This window comes from Mus musculus, chromosome X, assembly GCF_000001635.26.
Source record: "Mus musculus strain C57BL/6J chromosome X, GRCm38.p6 C57BL/6J".
Taxonomy (NCBI): domain Eukaryota; kingdom Metazoa; phylum Chordata; class Mammalia; order Rodentia; family Muridae; genus Mus; species Mus musculus.
The window spans coordinates 25,621,204-25,644,234 of NC_000086.7; the positions used below are offsets into that span (position 1 = coordinate 25,621,204).

Below are 23,031 nucleotides of genomic sequence, written 5' to 3' on the forward strand. Positions count from 1 at the left end.
GGTATTGTGGGGGTGGGGAAAAGGACTGAAGCACTGAGGACCAGCAAAAATAATGGAAACAGGCATCTTTGATATGTAGGAGGTTAGAAAACCCTCTAGAATGTACAACAGACCTGGGAGGTGAGAGACTCTCAGGACTCAAAGGGAGGGACCTTAGATGAAATGCCCTGAAGTGGGGAGAGGGAATGTGTAGAGTCCTCCTCCAGAGGAGAGACAGGACATCAAGTGGAAAGATGGGGTTGCCATCCCACAGTCAAAAGCTCTAACCCAGAATTGTTTCTGTCTGAAAGAACTACAGGGAAAAAATGGAGAAAAGCCTAAGGAAAAGGAGATCCAGTGACAGGCCCAAATTGGGATCCAGCTCAAGGTGAGGCATCAAGGCCTGACACTATTACTGATGCTATGGTGTGATCACAAAAATGGGCCTATCATGACTGCCCTCTTAAAGACCGAACCAGCAGGTGAAAAAGTCAGATGCAGAAATTTACATGCAACCAATGGACAGAAGCTGGGAACCCCTGTGGTTGAATTAGGGAAAAGCTAGAAGAAGCTGAGGAAGAGGTTGAAGGAGGAGGACCAACAGTCTCAAATAACCTGGAACTCCCAGGATCTCTCAGACACTGAGCCACCAACCAGGAAGCATACACCAGCTGATATGAAGCCCCCAACACATATACAGCAGAGGACTGCCAGGTCTGGACTCAGTTAGAGAAGGTGCATTTAACTCTCAAGAGACTTGAGGCCACAGGGAGTAGGGAGGTCTGGTGGGGTGGGGGTAGGATGGTGGGGACATCCTCTTAGAGATGGGGAGTGGGGGTGTGGGAGCATGAGGCAAGGAGGTATGGGATGTGGAACAATCAGAGGGTGGACAAGGAGGGGGATAAAGTCTGGACTTTAAAAAAAGATTAAGGAATAAATTTTAAATAATTCACTACATTAGTGTGTGGAAGTTCGGTACAAAGGACTATTTGCCACTCACTTATTCAATTAGATTTTGTTTGGAAGTTAATATAAAGAGGCTCTTACACTTAAACAAGAAAATGATTAAAGATGTTTAAAAATAAAGGAGTTCTATTTTGACTCTAAAGGTATACCTCCTAGTTAACTTTGTAATCACTTCACGGGGGTTAACTTCCTTCTTAGAATCATCTGAATTACAAGGATTAAAGAGCCTTTCAAACTCTGTTTCATAGGAGACAATAATGTTAGTGAATTTTTTATTTGGTTACAAATGTACCAGCAAGTGAGAAATACGTATGCTTCATTAGTCTGAAGATGGGAAAGGAGAAGAGTACTTCAGAGTATGCTTCATAATGTCTCTTCACCATCTACATCAAAAAGCATATCGTAGTTGTTGGTCTCCATGTTCATCAAACCCTAAAACAGAACAGCACTTCTTACTAAACAAACTCCCAAGGATACAAATATGGAAGATTCGGTGCAAATGATGTATATATGTGCTATGTTTAGTTAAGCAGGATAATTATAGTGTTAATAAACTATGAGGTACATCTGAGGTCAAATTCCCAATTTATCATTTCATGTCTTGAATAATTCCTACAAAGTCATTAGGATTTTATAGATAATATCAGTCACTTCAGTAAGAAATAATTAAAAATAACAAGTAGTTAAACTTTTTGATTCAGAAAACATATTTCGTTTCCTAAAGACATTTTATGGACCATGTGCAACATACCTCCATGGACTTCTCATGCATGTCTTCAATTGCTTCCAGGGTCTGACTCTGACTACATTCAGACAGTTTTAATGCTTGTTGTTCTTTTTGATAATTGTTCTACAAATGTAAAAGGAAAACATTACTATAACAATTCTGTTCATTTTTGTTGTTACTGCCATGCAGCATGAATGCTAGGCTAACAACCAAACACTTAATGTATTTCCAATACTAAAATGTTTACGTGAGCAAAAATAATTCCATATGAAACGTAAAAGGAATAGTTTTCCAAGTGATTTAACTTTTTAACAACTATTATGACTAAATATACTTATATTTTTAAGTGACATGAAATACAATTATACTACCAATTGTGGGTTAATAAAACTTTTTTTTTATGAGAAAGTATTTGCTATGCTGCAGAGACTGGCCTTAGCCTCTCAAGTACTTAAGTTTATAGGCATGCACCATGTAAACATGAACTTGGTAAAATCCTAGCCCTGGAAACTTAACTCTAGCTAGAGTTAATGGTTTTACCATATGGTGGCCTCCTTTTTCTAACAAGCAGAAGTAATCCCAGAAGGTGGTTCACTAACTCATCTCTGTATCTAGCCCCCACCTAAGGTGTATGTGCCATGTCATCTACTTTCTCTTCCTTTCTTAAGGATGCCTTATACTTATTCTTTACTAAGTCCAACATCTTCACTTTTCTCAACTATTGTCAAGAGTTTCAGCATTTGTAACTGTTATTTTAAATTTATGACTTTAGCTGGTCGTCAGTGTAATGCCTATAAAACTAACTTTTATAAAGTTTGAGTTAGAATGATCACAAGATCATGAATAGTCTTGATCACTTAAAGATACCCTGCCTCAAAATAAAGTGTAAAAAGATGTCTGGGGACAAAGTTTAGTGGTAGATTTGTTTTCTCTAGGTTCCAATCTCAAGTAACACATGGAAGTAATAATATAAATTTCTCTTTGTAATTTTTATGTTGGCAGACAACCATGGTAATTTGCATTTAAAAAAATTAAGACAAGCCCTTTACACCTTTTCTCCTTGGGCTACTACATTCCTATTTTGTCCTTTATTCACTGTGATCAGTTTTGTACCTCACATTTCCACTCAAATCATCCTGATTAAGTACAATGACCTCCACTTTGTGAAGTTTCCCTTTAAAAAATGTACACGTGCATACATATGGAGACAAAGGATTAATATTGGGTGTCTTCTTTGGTTGCATCCCACTATTTGGGAGACAGGGTCTCAATGAACCTAGAGCTCATCCATTAGGCTACAACTGGTGGCTAGGAAGCTCTGGGAATCTTCTTATCTCTGAACTAAATCTGAGTTTGGTGGTTCTAAAATGCTCACCACCACACCAACTTTTATTGTTGTGGTGGTTTGTTTTTAGTTTTGCTAGTTTGTTTTGTTGTTGGTGGTGTTGTTGGTGGAGGTGTTTTCGTGCATGCTTACTCAGGGAATATAAACTCGAGTCTCCATGCCTACAGTGAGAAAGATTACCAAATAAACCATCTTCTAGCCCTGCAAATCTATTTTATTTGGCCCATTAGCAGCATATGACACAGTTAGTGAACTTTTCTTCCTTAAATGTTTTCCTTCACACATGGTAGTTTTCTTTGTACCAATTGTTCTCTTCCCTTACTGGTTCCCTCTCACCCCCCCACCCCCACCTCATGCAGAATTACAAATATTGAAGAACTCTGGGAGTCTGTCTTTAGACTCCTCATTTACATGGATGATCACTCCCCCTTGAAATTTCATCCAGGGTTCAAGGTTTAAAAATTGCCTTCAATTGGAGTATTTATTTACTTTTTATCTTTAGTCCCTATCTCTTTCCAGAACTGACTCATAATGGCGGCTTCCTCAATGCCTTCCCAGGCAGGAATGGATCTCCTGTTCATTTCAAATTGAATACTTCTCAAACTATTAACCAATGAAATAAAAAATAGTTAATATGGTCATCATCTCAGATCTTACTTGGAAACTATGTGATGACTACAGTCATTGGTACAGTAATAGAGAGATGATCTAAAATAGTTTGGTGATATTCTTCCACAGGAATATTCTGCCAGGGCTGTTGAGAAAGGTTGTTTCCATCCACTGTTGTTACTAAATTTGTACTACGTTTAGGATTGTAAGAACTGATTTGCCAGTTTGAGTTGGCTTTCGAATATTAACAAGAGAGTCCAGATGACACCAGTAATTTAAGCTTTCTCTCTCCTTTCAACTGTATCTGAGGCTGACATAGTGTGCTTCCTTTTGTAGAAACTAGTAATCCTCTCTTCATCTTTCAGCAAATGTCTGCCTCTTGAAAATTTATAATCTGGTCTACCAGAAAATACCTAGTGGTTTTCATTGATATAGTATGTGATCATACTTCTCTGCTTTACAATTCAGTAGGACTAGAACAGAACCAAGGATAGATAGATAATGAAACTTAATTTAGTTTCATGTGCCCAATACAAGGCTAGTTTCTCCATTCCTACTTGATACTTAGTTATACTAGGTTAATTATAAAGTTAGTTATGATACTAACCACTGATTTTTCTTGTTCTTCATTGAATTTCTGTATATCCATATCAAACTTCTGCTCACACAATTTGTTGTTAATCTTCTTTCTTTAAAGCACAGTAATAAAAGCAGTCACATTTCATACCAATATGAAAAAGAACACTCAAAACAAATTAAATTGACCATTTCATACTATAAAAAGAAAAACAGCAGTAAAATATTATCTAATGGGAAATCATTATAGTTTTTTTTTCCCTGAAAGATTATCAGAGAAGTCTTCTTTTATGTTTTAGCTTTTCAAAAATTAAAGAAGTTTTAATACATATATATCTTATTTTAGAAAATTAATTGTATTTCAAAGTATTTTTTCATTATTTTCTATCAAATATAATGTCTAATTTATTTTCTTATATTGATTCAGTTAAGACTTAGTGCAAAACATAAGTAAATTAAAATATACAAATTGTCTGCATATGTAATTGATTTTTTTCCATATTGTTAAACATAATAAACAACAAATTACACTTCTAAGATTTTGTGCAAGACTTCTGTGTTTCCACAATGAATGTAAATCAAATTTTAAAATCTCATTAACAGGTACTTAAAGTAGAAAATAAAAGTTTTCACAGATTTCTAAGATTTAGATTTAGTTTCCTTGAAGGCATGAAGTTATAGGGTTAACTGCTTAGACAAAATCAAAGACACACATTTTTACTAAAAGCTCAGTAATGTTTTCTTTTTCAACTTCAGCCACATATAATTTTTAAAATGATACAAATATGACCCTACAAAACTAACAACTCTACCTCTCCCATTTGTTCATTTGCCAAAGTCATTCTAATTTCTGGTTGCATTTTTTTTGAAAGAATCTTTGATATAAGTTTCCATGTGTTTTCTCTTTATGTGACTCCAGGTCCAAGGTGTCTGAAATAATCATCTTATATATATAGGCAACAGGCACATATGTGGTGCACATATATACCTGTAAGCAAAACACTAATACACAAATATGTCTGAAAAATAGGTATTAAGAGCAGTGTTTCTTAAGCCATTTAAGACGTTTTGGGTCTATGATCCTAGTCTAGGAAGCTTAGCAGGAGATTTCCAGTGTAAAGGACAACATAGGTTACATAGGAAAATTCCAGCCAGCCTGACATACATAGTGAGACTATATATCAAAGACAAATTATTATCCTCTAAGAAAGCTCATGCAACATTCAATTACATATAATTTAAAATAGATTCTTTGGGATCTGAGTTTCATTCCCTCACTGGTTAGTAAATTTGTCTTTCACTTTCAGTTACATAATTCATTTTATAAAAATCAGTGAGGGGATTGGTGAGATGATTCATCAGTTAAGAGTACTGGTTCCCTTCCAGAGATCTGAGAATGGATTCCCAGCATCCACAAGGTTGCTCACAACCTATAACTCCAGTTCCAGGGAATTCAATGCCTTCATCTGGCCTCCTCAGGTACAAGACATACAAGCTGTGTACATACACACAATCAAGCAAAACAAACATACCCATAAAATAAAATTTAAAAAAAATAAGTAATTAGGGTTATATTAAAGAATTCATTTTTCCATTGTGTCATATAAAGAAAAGCACAGAGGAGTTTTAGAAAAGAAACTGACTTAATATAAAATTAATACTGGGTCAAAGAAATACTGTTGCATGTACAGAATTTTGTATACATATCACTTAGCTTTGAATACATGGAATGTAGAAAAGTTTACATCATTTTTTTCCTCTAAAAATCCCTTCAATGCAGTTATGAAGATGCCTCAGTAATAAATAGGGTTTACTGTGAAAGGAGGACGTTCGCAAGTTTGATTCTAGTACCCATTTAGAAAACTAACCATGGATGGTTGCTTCTACAATAGCAGCACTGTGATAGGCAGAGTGAGAATTTGTAGGACTTGCTGGCTGCTTATCTAGCTACATGTTCAGTGAAAGAGCAGGTCTTAAGGGAATAAGGTGGAAAGAAATAGAGCAAAACCCAACATCCTCCTCTGCCCTCCACATGTGTATATATGCAACACAGACACAAATATACGAAAAAATTAAAATTAAGTTTAATTAATGTCACACCTGTTGAAAAAGCACCATTTTCACTTCTGTACCACAGGCAAAAATAAGTCCATGATGCTAAATCAAAAATATTTGCAAGAGTCCGTGTCATGAGTAGATCTTGGGTGCTGACCTAGTCCCACAATACCCAGAGTAAGCTCAAATCCCAGGTGCTCTAACACTCCCAGGATCACAGGAATGGCCCCAACATCAGGAGTAACTGAGTCCCTAAGGATCCAGGGACACAGGAACTCCTGCCTTTCCAGTGGCATGGATTCCTTCTGGTCTGAAACTGCACCTGGATCAGACCTGGGGTACTGGCTCTGCACCCACTCTTAAAACACCCAGAGGGAGCACGACTCCCAGGTATTCTGAAATGCCCAAGATCACAGGATCACAGAGGAAGCTCGACTCCCAGGAGATCAGACACACCCAGGAACACTGGAGTTCTGACAAAAGAGCACAGCTGAGGGTACAACATCTTTCCCAACACCCTGTGTATCTGGGACCCCCACAAGAACCAGGGAAACAAAATCATCCTCCCGGCCAGAGGCACAGGTTCCTTGCAGTATGCAACTGTGTCTAGAGAAAACCTAGGGCTCTGGCACCCCACCAAATCTTGCAACACCAAGAAAACGTTTAACCCCCAGGAGCTCTGACACAGCAGGATCTCAGGAGATTGGTCACACCAGGATTTCAAGATCCAAGAGGCAGCATGACTTCCAGGAGCTCAGACACCCCCAAAATATCAGGATCCCAGGATCCCAGGATCTCAGAGACAGCTGGACTCCTATGAGTTCTGACACAACTAGGATTACAGGAGGGACAGGCTCCAGACAGAGACAGCAAGGGAAGGTAGCACCAAAGAAAATGAGATGGCACGAGGTAAGTGCAAGAATATAAGCAATAGCAACCAAGTCTAGTCGGCATCATCATAACCCAATTTGGCCACCAGAGCAAGTCTTGAATACCTCAACATATTGGAGAAGAAAGATTCAGATTCAAAATCACATCTCATGATGATGATAGAGGTCTTTAAGAACAAAAATAGTTCCATTAAAGAAATACAGGAAAACAGCTAGAAGCCCTTAAAGAGGAAACACAAAAATCCCTTAAAGAGTTAAAGAAAACACAATCAAACAGGTGAAGGAATTGAACAAATACCATCTAGATCTAAAAATGGAAATACAGAATAAAAACTCACAAAGAGAGTTGAACCTGGAGAAAGAAAACCAAGGAGACATAGATGCAAGCATCTCCAACAGAATACAAGAGATAGAATAGAGAATCTCAGGTTCAGAAGATACCATAGAAAACATTGACACAACAGTGAAAGAAAATGCAAAATGCAAAAATCTCCTAAACCTAAACATCCAGGAAATCCAGGACACAATGAGAAGACAAAACCTAAGGAAAATAGGTATAGAAGAGAGAGAAGATTCCCAAGTCAAAGGGCCAGCAAATATCTTCAACAAAATTATAGAAGAAAACTTCCCAAACCTAAAGAAAGATGCACATGAACATACAAGAGGCCTATAGAACTCCAAATAAACTGGACCAGAAAAGAAATTCCTGCCGACACATAATAATCAGAACAACAAATGCACTAAAGATAAAATATTAAAAGCAGTAAGGGAAAAAAGTCAAATAACATAAAAAGGCACACCTGTTAGAAATACACCAGACTTCTCACCAGAGACTATAAAAGCCAGAAGATTCTGGACAGATGTTATATAGAACCTTAGTGAACACAAATGCCAGCCCAGGCTACTATACCCAGCAAAACTCTCAATTACCATAGATGGAGAAACCAAAGTATTCCATGATAAAACCAAATTCACACAATATCTTTCCACGAATCCAAACCTTCAAAAAAATCGATGGAAAACTACAACACAAGAAGGGAAACACTACACCATACAAAAATCAAGAAGGAAATCTTCTTTCAACAAACCCCAAAGAAGATAGCAATATAAACATAATTCCACCTCAAACAACAAAAGTAACAGGAAACAGCCAACAGTCACTGGTCTTTAATATTTCTTAATAGTAATGGATTCAACTCCCCAATAAAAGACATAGAGTAATAGACTGGATACATAAACAGAACCCAGGATTTTGCTGCATACAGGAAACCCTCCTTAGTGACAAAGACAGACGCCACCTCAGAGGAAAAGTCTGGAAAAAACTTTGCAAGCAAATATTTCCAGGAAACAAGATGGAATAGCCATTATACTATGGAATAAAATCAACTTAACAACCAAAAGGTTTTTGTTATTGTTTTTTTTTTTGTTATTATTTTTTTGTTTTTGTTTTTGTTTTTTAAAGATAAGGACTGTCACTATACTTGTCAAGGGGTGAATCAACAAAGATGAACTCACAATTCTGAACATCTATGCTCCAAATGCAAGGGCAACCAAATTCATAAATGAAACTATACTAAAGCTCAAAGTATATATTGTACCCTACATAATAATAGTGGGAAACTTCAACACCCCACTCTCAGCAACGGACAGATCCTGGAAACAGTAACAAAACAGAGACACTGTGAAACTAACAGAAGTTATGAAACAAATGGATTTAGCAGATATCTATATCTATAGATATCATAGAACATTTTATCATAAAACAAAAGAATGTGCATTCTTCTCAACACCTCATGATGCCTTCTCCAATACTGACCATATAATGGGTCACAAAACAGGCTTCAACAGATATGAAATATTTAAATAATCCCATACATCCTATCAAGTCACCACGGACTAAGGCTCTCTTCAACAATAATATAAATAAGCCAGGCATGGGGGCACATACCTTTAATCCCAGCACTCGGGACACAGAGGCAGGTGGATTTCTGAGTTCAAGGCCAGCCTGGTCTACAAAGTGAGTTCCAGGACAGCCAGGGATACACATAAAAACCCTGTCTTAACCCCCCAAATAATAATAATAATAATAATAATAATAATAATAATAATAATAACAACAATAATAATAACAATAATAATATAAATAATAGAAAACCCTTATATATACACGTGGTAGTTGAACAACAGTCTAATCAACAATAACTCGGTCATGGAAGAAATTAAAGACTTTTAGAGTTTAATGAAAATGAAGCTACAACATATCCAAACTTATGGGACACAATGAAAGCATTCCTAAGAGAAAACCTAATAGCTCTGAGTGCCTCCAAAAAAGAAACTGGAGAGAACATACACTAGCAGCCTGGCAGCACAGTTAAAAGCTCTAGAACAAAAGGAAGCAAATTCACCCAAGAGGAGTAGAAGGCAGGAAATAATCAAACTTAGGGCTGAAATCAAAGAAGTGGAAACAAAAAGAACTATACAAAGAATCAACCAAACCGAGAGCTGGTTCTTTGAAAAAATCAACAAAATAGATAAACCCTTAGCCAGACTAAAGAGAGCGCACAGAGTCAGTATCCAAATTAACAAAACCAGAAATGAAAAGAGAGACATAACAACAGAAACTTAGGAAACCCCCCCCCCCAAAAAAAAATTATCAGATCCTACTATAAGAGCCTATACTTAACAAAACTGGAAAATTTGGAAGAAATGGACAACTGTCTAGACAGATATCAGGTACCAATTTAAATCAGGATCAAATAGACCCTGTAAACACTCCTATAACCCCTAAAGAAATAGAAGCAGTCATTAATCGGCTCCCAACCCCCTCACAAAAAATAAAAGCCCAGGATCAGATGGGTTAATACAGAATTCTATCAGACCTTCAATGAAGACCTAATACCAATACTCTTCAAACTTTTATGCAAAATCAAAAGAGAAGGAACACTATTCAATTTTCTATGAAGCCACAATTACACTTATACCCAAAACATACAAAGACCCAAATGAAGAAAGGGAACTTGAGACCAGTTTCACTTATGAATATTGATGCAAAAATACTCAATAAAATTCTGGTAAACCCAATCCAAGAACACGTTAATATGATCATCCTTCATGATCAAGTGTTCTTCATCCCAGGGATACAGGGATGGTTCAATATATGGAAATCCATCAGCGTAATCCACTATGTAAACAATCTTGGGAAAAAAAAACAGTATTATCTCATTAGATGCTGAGAAATCATTTGCAAAAATTCAACAACCCTTCGTGATAAAATTCTTGGAAAGATCAAGAAGTCAAGGCCTATACCTAAACATAGTAAAAGCAATATACAGCAAACCAGTATCCAACATCAAAATAAATGGAGAGAAACTTGATGCAATCCCACTAATATCAGACAAGACAAGACCACTCTCTTCCTAACTATTCACAGTAGTATATAATATAGTAGTATTTTATAGTACTAGAAGTTCTATCCATACAAACTATACAACAAAAAGAGGTCAAAGGGATAAAAATTGGAAAGGAAGAATTCAAAATATCACTATTTGCAGATGATATGATAGTATATGTAAGTGACCCCCAAAATTCCAACAGAGAACTCCTAAACCTGATAAACAAATTCAGCAAAGTGGTTGGATATAAAATTAATTCAAGCAAATCAGTAGCTTTCCTCTACTCAAAGGATAAACAGGCTGAAAAAGAAACTTTGGATACAACACCCTTCACAATACTCACAAATTATAATACCTTGGTGTGACTCGAACCAAGCAAGCAAAAGATCTGTATGACAAGAACTTCAAGTCTCTGAAGAAAGAAATTGAAAATCTCAAAAGATGGAAAGATCTCCCATGCTCATAGATTGGCACAATTAATTTAGTAAAAATGGCTATCTTGCCAAAAGCAATCAACAGATTCAATGCAATCTCCATCAAAATTCAAACTCAATTCTTCATAGAGATAGAAAGAGCAATTTGAAAAATCATTTGTAATAACAGAAATCCAGTATATAAAAAAAATATTCTCAACAATAAAAGAACTTCAGGGGGAATCATTCCCGAACTCAATCTGTATTATAGAGAAATAATGATAAAAATGTATGGTAATGGTACAGATACAATTACTTCATGAAATTCACAGGCAAATGGATGGATCTAAAATATATAATCCTGTGTGAGGTAACCCAATCCCAATAGAACAAACATGGTATGCACTCACTGATAAGTGGATATTAGTCTAAAAGTTCAGAATACCCAAAATGTAATCCACAGACCACGTGAAGCTCAAGAAGAAGGAAGACAAAAGTGTGGGTGTTTCAGTCCTTCTTAGAATGGGGAACAAAATAATCCTGGGAGGAAACATGGAGACAAAGTACAGAGCAGAGACTGAAGGAATGACCATCTAGAGTCTGCCCAAACTGTGTATCCATCCCATATGCAGACACCAAACCCAGTCACGATTGTGGATGCCAACAAGTGCTTGCTGACAGGAGCCTAATATGACTTCCTCCTGAGAGGCTCTGTCAGAGCTTGGCAAGAACAGAGGTTGATGCTCACAGCCAACCATCAGACTGATCATAGGGTTCCCAGTGGAGGAGTTAGAGGAAGGACTGAAGGATTTGAAGGGGTTTGCAACCTTATAGGAAGAACAACAATATGAACGAACCAGACCTCCCAGAGCACCCAGGGACTAAGCCATCAACAGAAGAGGGGGGGGTCCCATGGCTCCAGTGCATATATAGCAGAGGATGGCCTTGTCAGACATCAGTGGGAGGAGAGGTGCTTGGTCCTGTGAAGGTTCAATGCTCCAGTGTAGGCAAATGCCCGGGTGGGGAAGTGGGAGTGAGTGGGAGCACATAGAAGCACAGGGAGGGGTAATGGAATAGGGAGTTTCTGGGGTGAAACCAGGAAAGGGCTATTATTTGAAATGAAAATAAAGATAATATCAAATAATAAATAAATTAAAATAAAATAAAAATATTCACAAAATACTACATATAAATAGGAATAGGTCACTAAGATGTCATATAGTATATTAATCAATATTTCCTAATATATAAATTATGTTAATACTATATAGTTTTAAACAAATTATATATCCAAAAATGTACCTTCAAAATTTCCCAGTATATTTTGTACTGGAGATCTGTGAAGTAATTAAAGCTTTAAAAAGTAAGGATGCTGGGGATACAGTTTGATGGCTCAGCTTTTGTCCTTCAAGCAGGACGATGAGAGTTTGACCCACAACATTACAGCCTCCAAGAAAACCATTCAAATTAAGGATTAATCTTATAGAAATATTGTTTATAGTATATATCATATTCCAATTATTAATATAGATTACTTGCTATACAATCAATTAAACTTTTCTGGAATTACTTACACTAAGAAGGAAATAATAAGTTTGAACATATTACCGTGTATCTCCAACTACTTCTTCAGGATTTGCATTCCCATCATCATGAGTTACTGGATTCTGTACTGGGTTCGTAATAAAACAAGATATTAAAACAATTATGTTATTTTGCAAATTTTAATGAAATACTTTGTGATCATTCAGGCATAGTGCCAACATTAGGTTTTAAAGCAGATCTATTATTTGTCTAGAAGTTAAACAAAATCAAGTAATGTCTAATTGTCATCTAAAAATATGTTTTAAGCTATTTATTTATATGTTGTGATTAAAGACAAGAGATACAATATGTGATTTTTGATCTCCTTTACAAGCCTAAGAAGAACAACTGAGAAAAAAGGAAGTGTAACATCAATGCCCATCATTAAATATCTGGTACCTTCCATAAGGTCCAATTCAGAAGCATTCCTAACTTGCAGTTCACCACTTAACAAATTCCAGTTTTCCATTGGTGTCTCTACAGAACGTGCAAAACGCTGCCATTCCACTGAGAAACTTATGTTTTATGATTTAAAATAAAAAAAAAAAAAGAAAATTTCTCAAGCCATTTGAATAAAAAAAATCACTTAAACTAATAAAATTGAAATTTAAAATAACATTAAGGAATGATTTTTACAAAAACAGCACTTCATAATTGCATGAAGGGTTTAAAGATAAAACCATATTTCTATTACCCTCTGATTTAATACTAAAGACTTTAGTATTTAAACATGGAACACAATATAATATGTACACATTTTAAAAAAGAATTATTTAAGTTGAATAAAGTATCTTGGTCTTCCTTACTATAAAAGAATAAGAGTTTGTTATTTTTTAGTTTAAAACTCTTTCTCTCTCTCTCTCTCTCTCTCTCTCTCTCTCTCTCTCTCTTACACACACACACACACACACACACACACACACACACACACACACACACTATGATGGCTTTAACTGTGACTTCAAGTGGGTTTATATCTAAACATAGGAGAATCTGCATGTTGGTCCCATTTCTGCAAGGTTTTTGATGAGTTAGAACAAATGTGTCTGCATCTCAATCTCCAAATAAAATCATAGTTGCTATTATCACAACCAAGCTCCTCAATCTTTTTCATCGAAATACAAATCTAAATTATAAAGTTCTGTCCGGCTGGACATATATTTCACTGCTACAGCAAGAAGCTCTGGGTTCAATCTTCAACTATGAAAAAACCCCACAAATTTTAAAAATAAAAAATAAAACAAGCATGTTTCCTCAGGCCCCAGTACATTTGTAAGGCTGAGGACTTCAGTTTCAAGGCCAGTTCAAGCTGCACATGAGGTTTCAGACACTCCTGAGATACAGAGTTTGAGCTTACTTCCCTAAACCAAAACAACACATAAATAAACACAGCCTGGCCTGAAGTATGTCTGAAGTCCCAGCACTTCAGAGGCTGAGAGGAGCCTCGGGATTTTGAGGCCGTTTGGATCCTATATATACAAATTTCGGCAATCTGGCCTTTCAACACCAGGTAGAAGAAAATGAAGACTCGTCTTCAGTTTGTTTTTAATGAATTTCTGTCGGGTAGCAGCAGCACAGAAAAGGTTCTAGTCTGTTTCTGCCACTAACTGACCTCCAGTTTACTCACACTTCACATCCCCAGGCCCAAGGAAGACTTTCTGGGTCTCCAATTCCCTGGCCTTCCTGCTTTCTCCTAGATGCTAGGCTTTTCAAACTCCTGCCCTTAGTGAAGTTCTCCGTTTTTCACCGCAGAGGTCTAAGTGGGTAAAGTCGATTGTGAACCCAGCAGCAGTGCTATCCGGAGTCCAGGGAGGGTCACCTCCTCTCCTTACTCTGGAAGTAACACCTCCGCCCCGCCACCTTCACCCCACCCGGACCCCCACCTGAACCATTATTAACCATCTTTTAACAGGTCACTGACTACCTCCACAGAGACTTCCCCCTACCATGCTTCCTCAAGAAACTTCCCTTCCTCAAGAACTCAGCTTCGTGGCCACCACAAAGCATACTGGGTAACAGGGTTTGGGCAGCTGTAAAACAATCTCAGCCAAGCCCCTTGCTGACTGGCCGTGTTTGCACATGCTTACAAAAGTGAGAGAGGCTCTATCAGTCATCTGTCATCCAAGCAGCAAAAAAGAGGTAGTATTTTAGCTGCCACTACTACCCAGAAGCTTTCCATTTTCCAAGTTTGCAATAGTAACTTGAAAGTTAAAATAAAATGAACCCCAAAGAAGACTCTCCTACTTTGTTTCAGTTGAAGGGGCTGTTATGTGTATTTCGGATTTGTTTTATTTATTTAACTAACGTGCTTTTGCATGTTTGTATTTGTTCAACATGCATGTCTGGTGCTCATAGAAACTAGAATAGGATGCCAATTCCCCTGGATCTAGAATTACAAATGGTTGTGAGCCATTATATGGGTCCTTGGAACTAAACCTTGGTTTTCGAGCAACAAGTGGTCTTAATTTGAAAGCTATCTTTCCATCCCTGTCCTGTGTGTGTTTTAAGGTATGCTGGATCATTTCTCTCGATAGATGTTTATTTTTAATATACAGTGGAGATTACAGAAATATGACACTTTCCTAATATTGTCTATTTCCAGAAAAAGAAAAAAAAACATAATTTTAAAGGATTCTGTAAATCAAAAAAGAGGTTCAGCAAAAATGATGTGTATACATTTCAGTATATGTGTGCAGAAGAAGGCTGTATTCTCAATCATATTCCAACTTACATTTTTTGTTTGTTTGTTTTTCCAGACAGGGTTTCTCTGTATAGCCCTGGTTGTCCTAGAACTCAACCTGTAGACCAGGGTTGCCTCAAACATAGAAATCCCCCTGCTTCTGCCTCCCAAACGCTGGGATTAAAGGCATGCGCCACCACTGCCTGATCTAACTTAAATCTTCAGAGACAGGGTCTCTCTGAATCTGCAGCTCACCAACGTCACTAGCCTGGCTAGCCAGCTAGCTATCTCTACCTACTCAGCACTGGACTGCAGCCTGCATTTTTAAAGTGGATTCTAGGCCCCCACCTTAAGTCCATATATTTTCAAGGAAAGCACTTTACCAAGTGAGCCATAATTCTAGCCCCTCTGCAAGATTTGTTATGTTGCTGTAGCCACTGTCTTTTTTTTGGGGGGGGGGGTTGTATTTCTCTAATCATGCCTAAATTTAGGTTCCTAAAATGCTTAATGCTGGTTTTGTTTGTTTCCTTATAATAGCCAATTGCATTTCTTGCTCACTTTACAGTTAATTGGGCAAACTGGAAAAACTAACATTTCATTTGCGAGGCTTATTGCTGTGTTTTGTTTGTTTGGTAGGTGTTTTGTTAAGTTCATGTGTTGGTGGGTTTTGTTTTGTTTTGTTTTTTTTCACCCCTGAAGATGAAACTCATAGCTTTAACATGGTGCTGTACCACTGAGGTACACCTTCAGCTAATCTTTGTTTCTGAATGTTGGGTGAGTAGTCATCTGTACGTGTTTTAAAGAAAACTACAATTACTGTGAAACCTAAAATTATCCTCCTATGCTATAGGGTTTATAGAGATCTGGTGCCCTCTTCTGTCCTCTTCAAACAACAGGCAAATATCTCCAAAAACTCCTACTGCCAGATTTATCCAACATACTGTCTTGTTCATCTCTGTGAAGAAAGGACAATAATATTTTAAAGTCAGAAATATAGTGGACTGGTAGAGCATTTGCCTAGCACACACAAAACTTTACACAGGAACTTCTTTTAATTATTTAGAATAAATATATAATGTTTGGTTTGGAACAAATGTCATATGCATATAAAATACATGGCAGACAACCAAAGTGAACCTGAATTATTTACTTTTAACAATTCATACATTTACACCCCACAGTAGTTTATTCATAACTCTCCCACACTTGCTGAGACCCTTCTTCTTCCCAGATGGTCCCCCTCTTATTTTTATTATGTTTCTCCTTTTGTTTGTGTGTATATCTGGGAAGATCCCATGCAGGTGGGTATATTGTCCTAGTTGCTATGTGTTTGTGATGACAAGGACTTAAGGACCCCAAGCTGGGCTTGAACTCAATATATAGCTGCATCTGACCATGAATTGTTGATTTTCCTGAATCTACTCCTCCAGTGAAGGGATCACAAACACTACTTTTGAAGTACTCTATTGAACTGGGAAAAATTGAAAATATTACCTTATATCTTCATTTGCTTCTACGTGAGGCGGCATATTCTCATGTTTGCCAAATGCTGGCCTCTTTACTATATTGACAATAGAAAATGGAAACATTTGAAAGTATGCTATATAAGTAATAGTTAATAAAGTATTTTCCATTTGCATTTCTCTGGAAAAACTGCCCACGTGAGTTTTTCAAACAGCTTTTATAAATGAAATAATTACATCAAGGATATTGAGGATACAAGGTGAAAACAAAACTTAAGGATAATAGGTATAGATGAGAAGTAAGATTTCAGACTTAAAGGGCCAGGGAATATCTTCAACAAAATTATAGAAGAAAACTTCCCTAACCTAAAGAAAGAGATGCCCATGAACATAAAAGAAGCCTACAGATCCCCAAATACTTTAGACCAGAAAAGACATTCCTGCCATCACATAATAATCAAAACACCAGATGCACACAAAAAAGAGAATATTAAAAGCAGTAAGGGAAAACAGTTCAAGTAACATATAAAGGCAGACCTATCAGAATTTCACCTAACTTCTCCCCAGAGACTATGAAAGCCAGATGATCCAGGACAGTTGTCATACAGACCCTAAGAGAGCACAAACGCCAGCCAAGGCTACTATACACAGTAACACTCTTTTACCATAGATGGCGAAACCAAGGTATTCTATGACAAAACCAAAATTGCACAATATCTTCCAACAAATCCAGCCCTTCAAAGGATAATGAAGGGAAAACACCAAAACAAGGAGGGAAATTACATTCTAGAAAAAGCAAGAAAGTAATCTTGCAGCAAACCCAAAAGAAGATGGCCACATGAACAAAATTCCATCTCTAAAAACAAATATAACAGGAACCAACAACGACTTTTCCTTAATATCTCTTAATATCAGTGGACTCAAATACACAATAAAAAGACATAGACTAATAGACTTAATGTGTAAGCATGACCCAGCATTTTGTTTCATAAAAGAAACAAACCTCACAGACAAAGACAGATATTACCTCAGAGTAAAAGGCTAGAAAACAATTTTCCAAGCAGATGGTCACAAGAAACAGGCTGGAGTAGGCATTCTAATATCAAATAAAATTGACTTTCAACCCAAAGTCATCAAAAAAGACAAGGAGGAACACTTCATATTCATCAAAATTAAATTTACCCAGAGGAACTCCCAATTCTGAACATCTATGCTCCAAATGCAAGGGCAGCCACATTCATAAAAGAAACTTTAGTAAACCTCAAAATACCCATTGCACTGCACACTATAATAGTGGAAGACTTCAACACCCCTCTCTCATCAATGGACACATCCTGGAAACAAAAACTAAAAACAGACACAGTGAAACCAACAGGAGTTATGAAACAAATGGATTTAGTTGATATCTATAGAACACTGTATCCTAAATCGAAAGGATATCCCTTCTTGTCAGTACCTCATGAGGCCTTCTCCAAAATTGACCATATAATCAGTCACAAAACATGCCTCAACAGATATAAAAATATTGAAATAATCCCATGCATCCTATCAGATCACCACAGACTAATGCTGATCTTCAATAATAATATAAATAATAGAAAATCCACATATATGTGGAAGGTGAACAACAACTTACTCAATGATAACTTGGTCAAAAAAGGAATAAAGAAGGAAATTAAAGACTTTTTAGAGTTTAATGAAAATTAAGCTACAACATAACCAGACATATGGTACACAATGAAAACAGTAATAAGAGAAAAATTCACAGCTCTGAATGCCTCTAAAAAGAAACAGGATAGAGGATGCAGGAGCATCTTGACAGCACAACTAAAAGCTCTAGAACAAAAGGAAGCAAATTCTCACAAGAGGAATAAAAGGCAGGAAACAATCAAACTCAGGACTGAAATAAACCAAGTGGAAACAAAGGAACTATACAAAGAATCAACCAAACCAGGAGCTGGTTGTTCGAGAAAATCAACATGATAGGTAAACCCTTAGCCAGACTCACTAAAGGGCACAGGGACATCATCCTAATTAACAAAACCAGAAATGAAAAGGGAGACATAACAACAGAAACTTAGGAAATCCAAAAAATCATCAGATCCTACTACAAAAACCTATACTCAACAAAACTGGAAAATCTGGATGAAATCGACACTTTTCTAGACAGATATCAGGTACCAAATATAATTCAGGATCAGATAAACCCTAGAAATACTCCCATAACACCTAAAGAAATAGAAGCAGTCATTAATAGTCTCCCAAACAAAAAAGCCCAGGATCTGATGGGTTTAGTACAGAATTCTATCAGATCTTCATGAAGACCTAATACCAATACTCTTCAAACCATTATGAAAAATCTAAAGAGAAGGAACATTATTCAATTTGTTCTATGAAGCCAGAATTACAATTATACTCAAACCATACAAAGACCCAATGAAGAAAGGAAACTTCAGAAAATTTCCCTTATGAAAATTGATGCAAAAATATTCAATAATAGCCTTGCAAACTGAATCCAAGAATACATAAAAATGATCATCCATCATGATTAAGTACACTTGATCCCGGTGATGAGCGATACAGAAATCCATCATCTTAATACACTATAGAAACAAACTCAAAGACAAAAATCACATGATCATTTCATTAGATGCTGAGAAAACATTTGACAAAATTCAGCACCCATTCATAGTAAAAGTCCAGGATAGATCAAGAATTCAAAGCCCATACCTAAACAAAATTAAAACAATAGACAGCAAACCAGTGGCCAACATCAAACTAAATGGTGAGAAACTGAAGGAAATCCCACAAAAATCAGGGACTAAACAAGGCTGCCCACTTTCTCCCTACCTATTCAACATAGTACTTGAAGTCCTAGTCAGAGCAATTAGACAACAAAGAGAACAAATGAATACAAATTGGAAAGGAAGAAGGCAAAATATCACTATTTCCAGAAGATATGATAGTATATATAAGTGACCCCAAAAATTACACCAGAGAAATCCTAAATCTGATACACAGCTTCAGTGCAGTAGCTGAATACAAAATTAACTCAAACATATCAGTGGCCTTTCTCTACAAAAAGAATAAACAGGATGGAAAAGAAATTAGGGAAACAACAACCTTCACAATAGTCACAAATAATATAAAATACGTTGGTGTGACTCTAACTGAGTAAGTGAAAGAAGGATCTGTATGATAAAAATGTCAAGTCTCTGAAGAAAAATCAAAGAAAATCTCAGAAGATGGAAAGATCTCCCATGCTCATGGATTGGCAGGATTAATGTAGTAAAAATGGCTATCTTGCCGAAAGCAATCTACAGATTTAATGCAATCCCCATGAAAATTCCAACACAATTCTTAACTGAGTTAGAAAGGGCTATTTGCAAATTCATCTGGAATAAGAACAAAACCTAGGATACAAAAACTATTCTCAACAATAAAAGAATCTCTCCTGGAATCACCGTGCCTGACCTCAAGCTGTACTATACAGCAATTCTGATAAAAACTAGATGGTACTGGTATACTGATAGACAGGTAGATAAATGGAATAGAACTGAAGACACAGAAATGAACCCACACACCTATTGTCACTTGATCATTGACAAAGGAGCAAAAACCATCCAGTGGAAAAAAAGACAACATTTTCAACAAATGGTGCTGGCTCAATTGGCAGTTAGCATGTAGAAGAATGCAAATTGATCTATTTTCATCTCCTTGTACAATGCTCAAGTCTAGGTAGATCAAGGAACTCCACATAAAGCCAGAGACACTGAAACTTATAGAGGAGGAAGTGGGGAAGAGCTTCGAAGACATGGGCACCGGGGAAAAATTCCTGAACAGAACAGGAATGGCTTGTGCTGTAAGATTAAGAATAGACAAATGTGACCTTATAAAATTGCAAAGCTTCTATAAGTCAAAGGACACTGTCAATAGGACAAAACAGCAACCAATAGATGGGAAAAAAATCTTTACCAATCCGAAATCAGATGGGGACTAATATCCAATATATATAAAGAGCTCAAGAATCTGGACTCCAGAAAATCAAATAACCCCATTAAAAAATGGGGACAGAGATAAACAAAGAATTCTCAACTAAGGAAAACCGAATGGCTGAAAAGCACCTAAAAAATGTTCATCATCCTTAATTATCAGGGAAGTGCATGTCAAAATAAACCTGAGATTCCACCTCATACCAGCCAGAATGGCTCAGATCTAAAACTCAGATGACAGCAGATGCTGGCAAGAATGTGGTGAAATAGGAACACTCCTCCATTGCTGGTGAGATTGCAAGCTGGTAAAACCACTCTGGAAATCAGTCTGGTGTTTCCTCAGAAAATTGGACATAGTTCTACTGGAAGATCCAGCAATACTCCTCCTGGGCATATTCTCAGAAGATATTCCAACTTGTAATAATGACATGCTTCACTATGTTCATAGCATCCTTATTTATAATAGCAAGAAGCTGAAAACAACCCAGATGTCCCTCTTCAGTGGAATGGATACAGAAAATGTTGTACATTTGCATAATAAAATACTACACAGCTATTAAAAACAATGAATTCATGAAATTCTTAGACAAATGGATGGATCTCGATGAAATCTTCCTAAAGGAGATAACCCAATCACAAAAGAACACACATGATATGCATTCACTGATATTTCCCAGAAGCTCAGAATAACCAAGATACAATCTGCAAAACCCATGAAACTCAAGAAGAAGGAAGACCAAAGTGTGGATACGTCATTCCTTCTTAGAATGGGAAACAAAATGCCCATGGAAGGAGTTATAGAGACAAAGTTTGCAGCTGAGACTGAATGAATCCAGAGACTGCCTCACTCAGGGATCAATCCAATAAATAACCAACAAACCCAGACTTTATGGCAGATGCCAACAAGAGCTTGGGGACAGGAGACTGATATAGCTGTCTCCTGAGAGGATCTGTCAGTGCCTGACAAATACAGAAGTGAATGCTCACAGACATCCATTGTACTGAGCTCAGGATCCCCAATGATGGAGCTAGGGAAAGTACCCAAGGATCATAAGGGGTTTGCAGCCCCATAGGAGGATGAACAATATGAACTAACCAGTACCCCCAGAGTTCCCTGGGACTAAAGCACCAATCAAATAAAACAGATGGTGGGACTTATGGCTCCACCTGCATATGTAGGAGAGGATGGCCTAGTATGTCATCAACGGGAGGAGAGACCCTTGGTACTGTAAAGGTCCTATGCCCCAGTATTAAGGAATGCCTGGGCCAGGAATTGGGGGTGGGTGTGTTGGGGGCAGGTGGAGAGGTGACAGGAGAGGGGATTTGCAGAGGGGACATAGAAAAGGGGATAATATTTGAAATGTAAATAAAGAAAATATATAATAGAAAAAAGGAATGAAATAATTTATTTGCAGGTTTTATGAAATAAATTCATGTTTTGCTAACATATAGGAACAACGTTCAGGTCTTTTTCTGGGGTAAAATCATAGCAAGTTATTGTTTCTCAACATATTGTGTCTACAGTGCCAAGAGTAGGTATATGCACTGCTAAAACTCAGGTATAGGAATATATAGATATAGGTAAAATTAGAAATGAAGTATATGAAAACTTAGAAAAGACTTCTTCCATTGCAGGCAAGTTGGGAAAAGTCTAATGAACTGCAGGACACAATCAATACTGAAGACTGGATACCTTCAGAATGAGCCTGCTCTTCTTCATCTGAATCAAAGTCAAGAAGTAATAAGTAACCATCCTTTGGTATCACCCACAGTTTCTTAATAGACATTTTTCTCTTAAGCACTCAGTTGTCTTCTTAATTAAAAAATAAAAAGAAAAAGAAAAAAAAATAAGTAGTTATCTAAATCCAAAGGTATCATGTAAATAGTTAAAAATGTCAAAAAGTCAAATAATTATCTTAGCTCATTGAAAGATTATTTCTTTTGTTTTTTAACACTTATATTTTTAATAATTTGTCTTTATCAGATATTTTTGCATACATATTCAATATGGTCACACACGCATATGTGTATGTGTGTGTATGTATGTGTATGTGTATATGTATGTGTATGTGTATATGTATATGCATATATACACATACACACACACACACACACATATATATATATGCTTCCCCTTACAATTTCCTTCATGTATCCCATTTATCATGTCCCTATCCCTCCCAACTTTGTTTTAAAATTTTCTTTAACATACTTATTTTAAATCCTTCTTTAGAACCCAAGTTAACAATCTGCCATTTCTCAGTTTAAAAAAGGCAAAAACAGGCCAGCCTTTAATACGTGAGTCCTCCCTTTCTCACCAAAAATGATGAGCAAAATGTGTTTGCATTTAAACTTTGAGG

General features: G+C 36.7%; 1 protein-coding gene across 1 annotated transcript; it reads right to left on the minus strand.

Moving 5' to 3' along the window:
• Positions 1-1,286: 1,286 nt before the first annotated feature.
• Gm2003 lies at positions 1,287-22,458 on the minus strand. Its single transcript, XM_011249648.1, has 8 exons — positions 22,365-22,458; positions 16,711-16,777; positions 16,137-16,171; positions 12,936-13,061; positions 12,561-12,624; positions 4,234-4,315; positions 1,697-1,795; positions 1,287-1,377 (listed from the first exon to the last, which is right to left on the minus strand). Exons 1-8 carry the CDS (start codon positions 22,456-22,458, stop codon positions 1,309-1,311), a joined length of 636 nt encoding a protein of 211 aa, XP_011247950.1. The 3' UTR covers positions 1,287-1,308.
• Positions 22,459-23,031: the final 573 nt, after the last annotated feature.

Coding starts and splice junctions, on each gene's coding strand:
- Gm2003 (XM_011249648.1), bottom strand. CDS start 22,458: ATGTCTATTAAGAAACTGTGGGTGATACCAAAGGATGGTTACTTATTA. Junction 4,316..12,560: donor GAAGTAGTTGGAGATACACG/GTAATATGTTCA, acceptor TGTGCTTTAAAG/AAAGAAGATTAACAACAAAT. Junction 1,378..1,696: donor TGCATGAGAAGTCCATGGAG/GTATGTTGCACA, acceptor GTTCTGTTTTAG/GGTTTGATGAACATGGAGAC.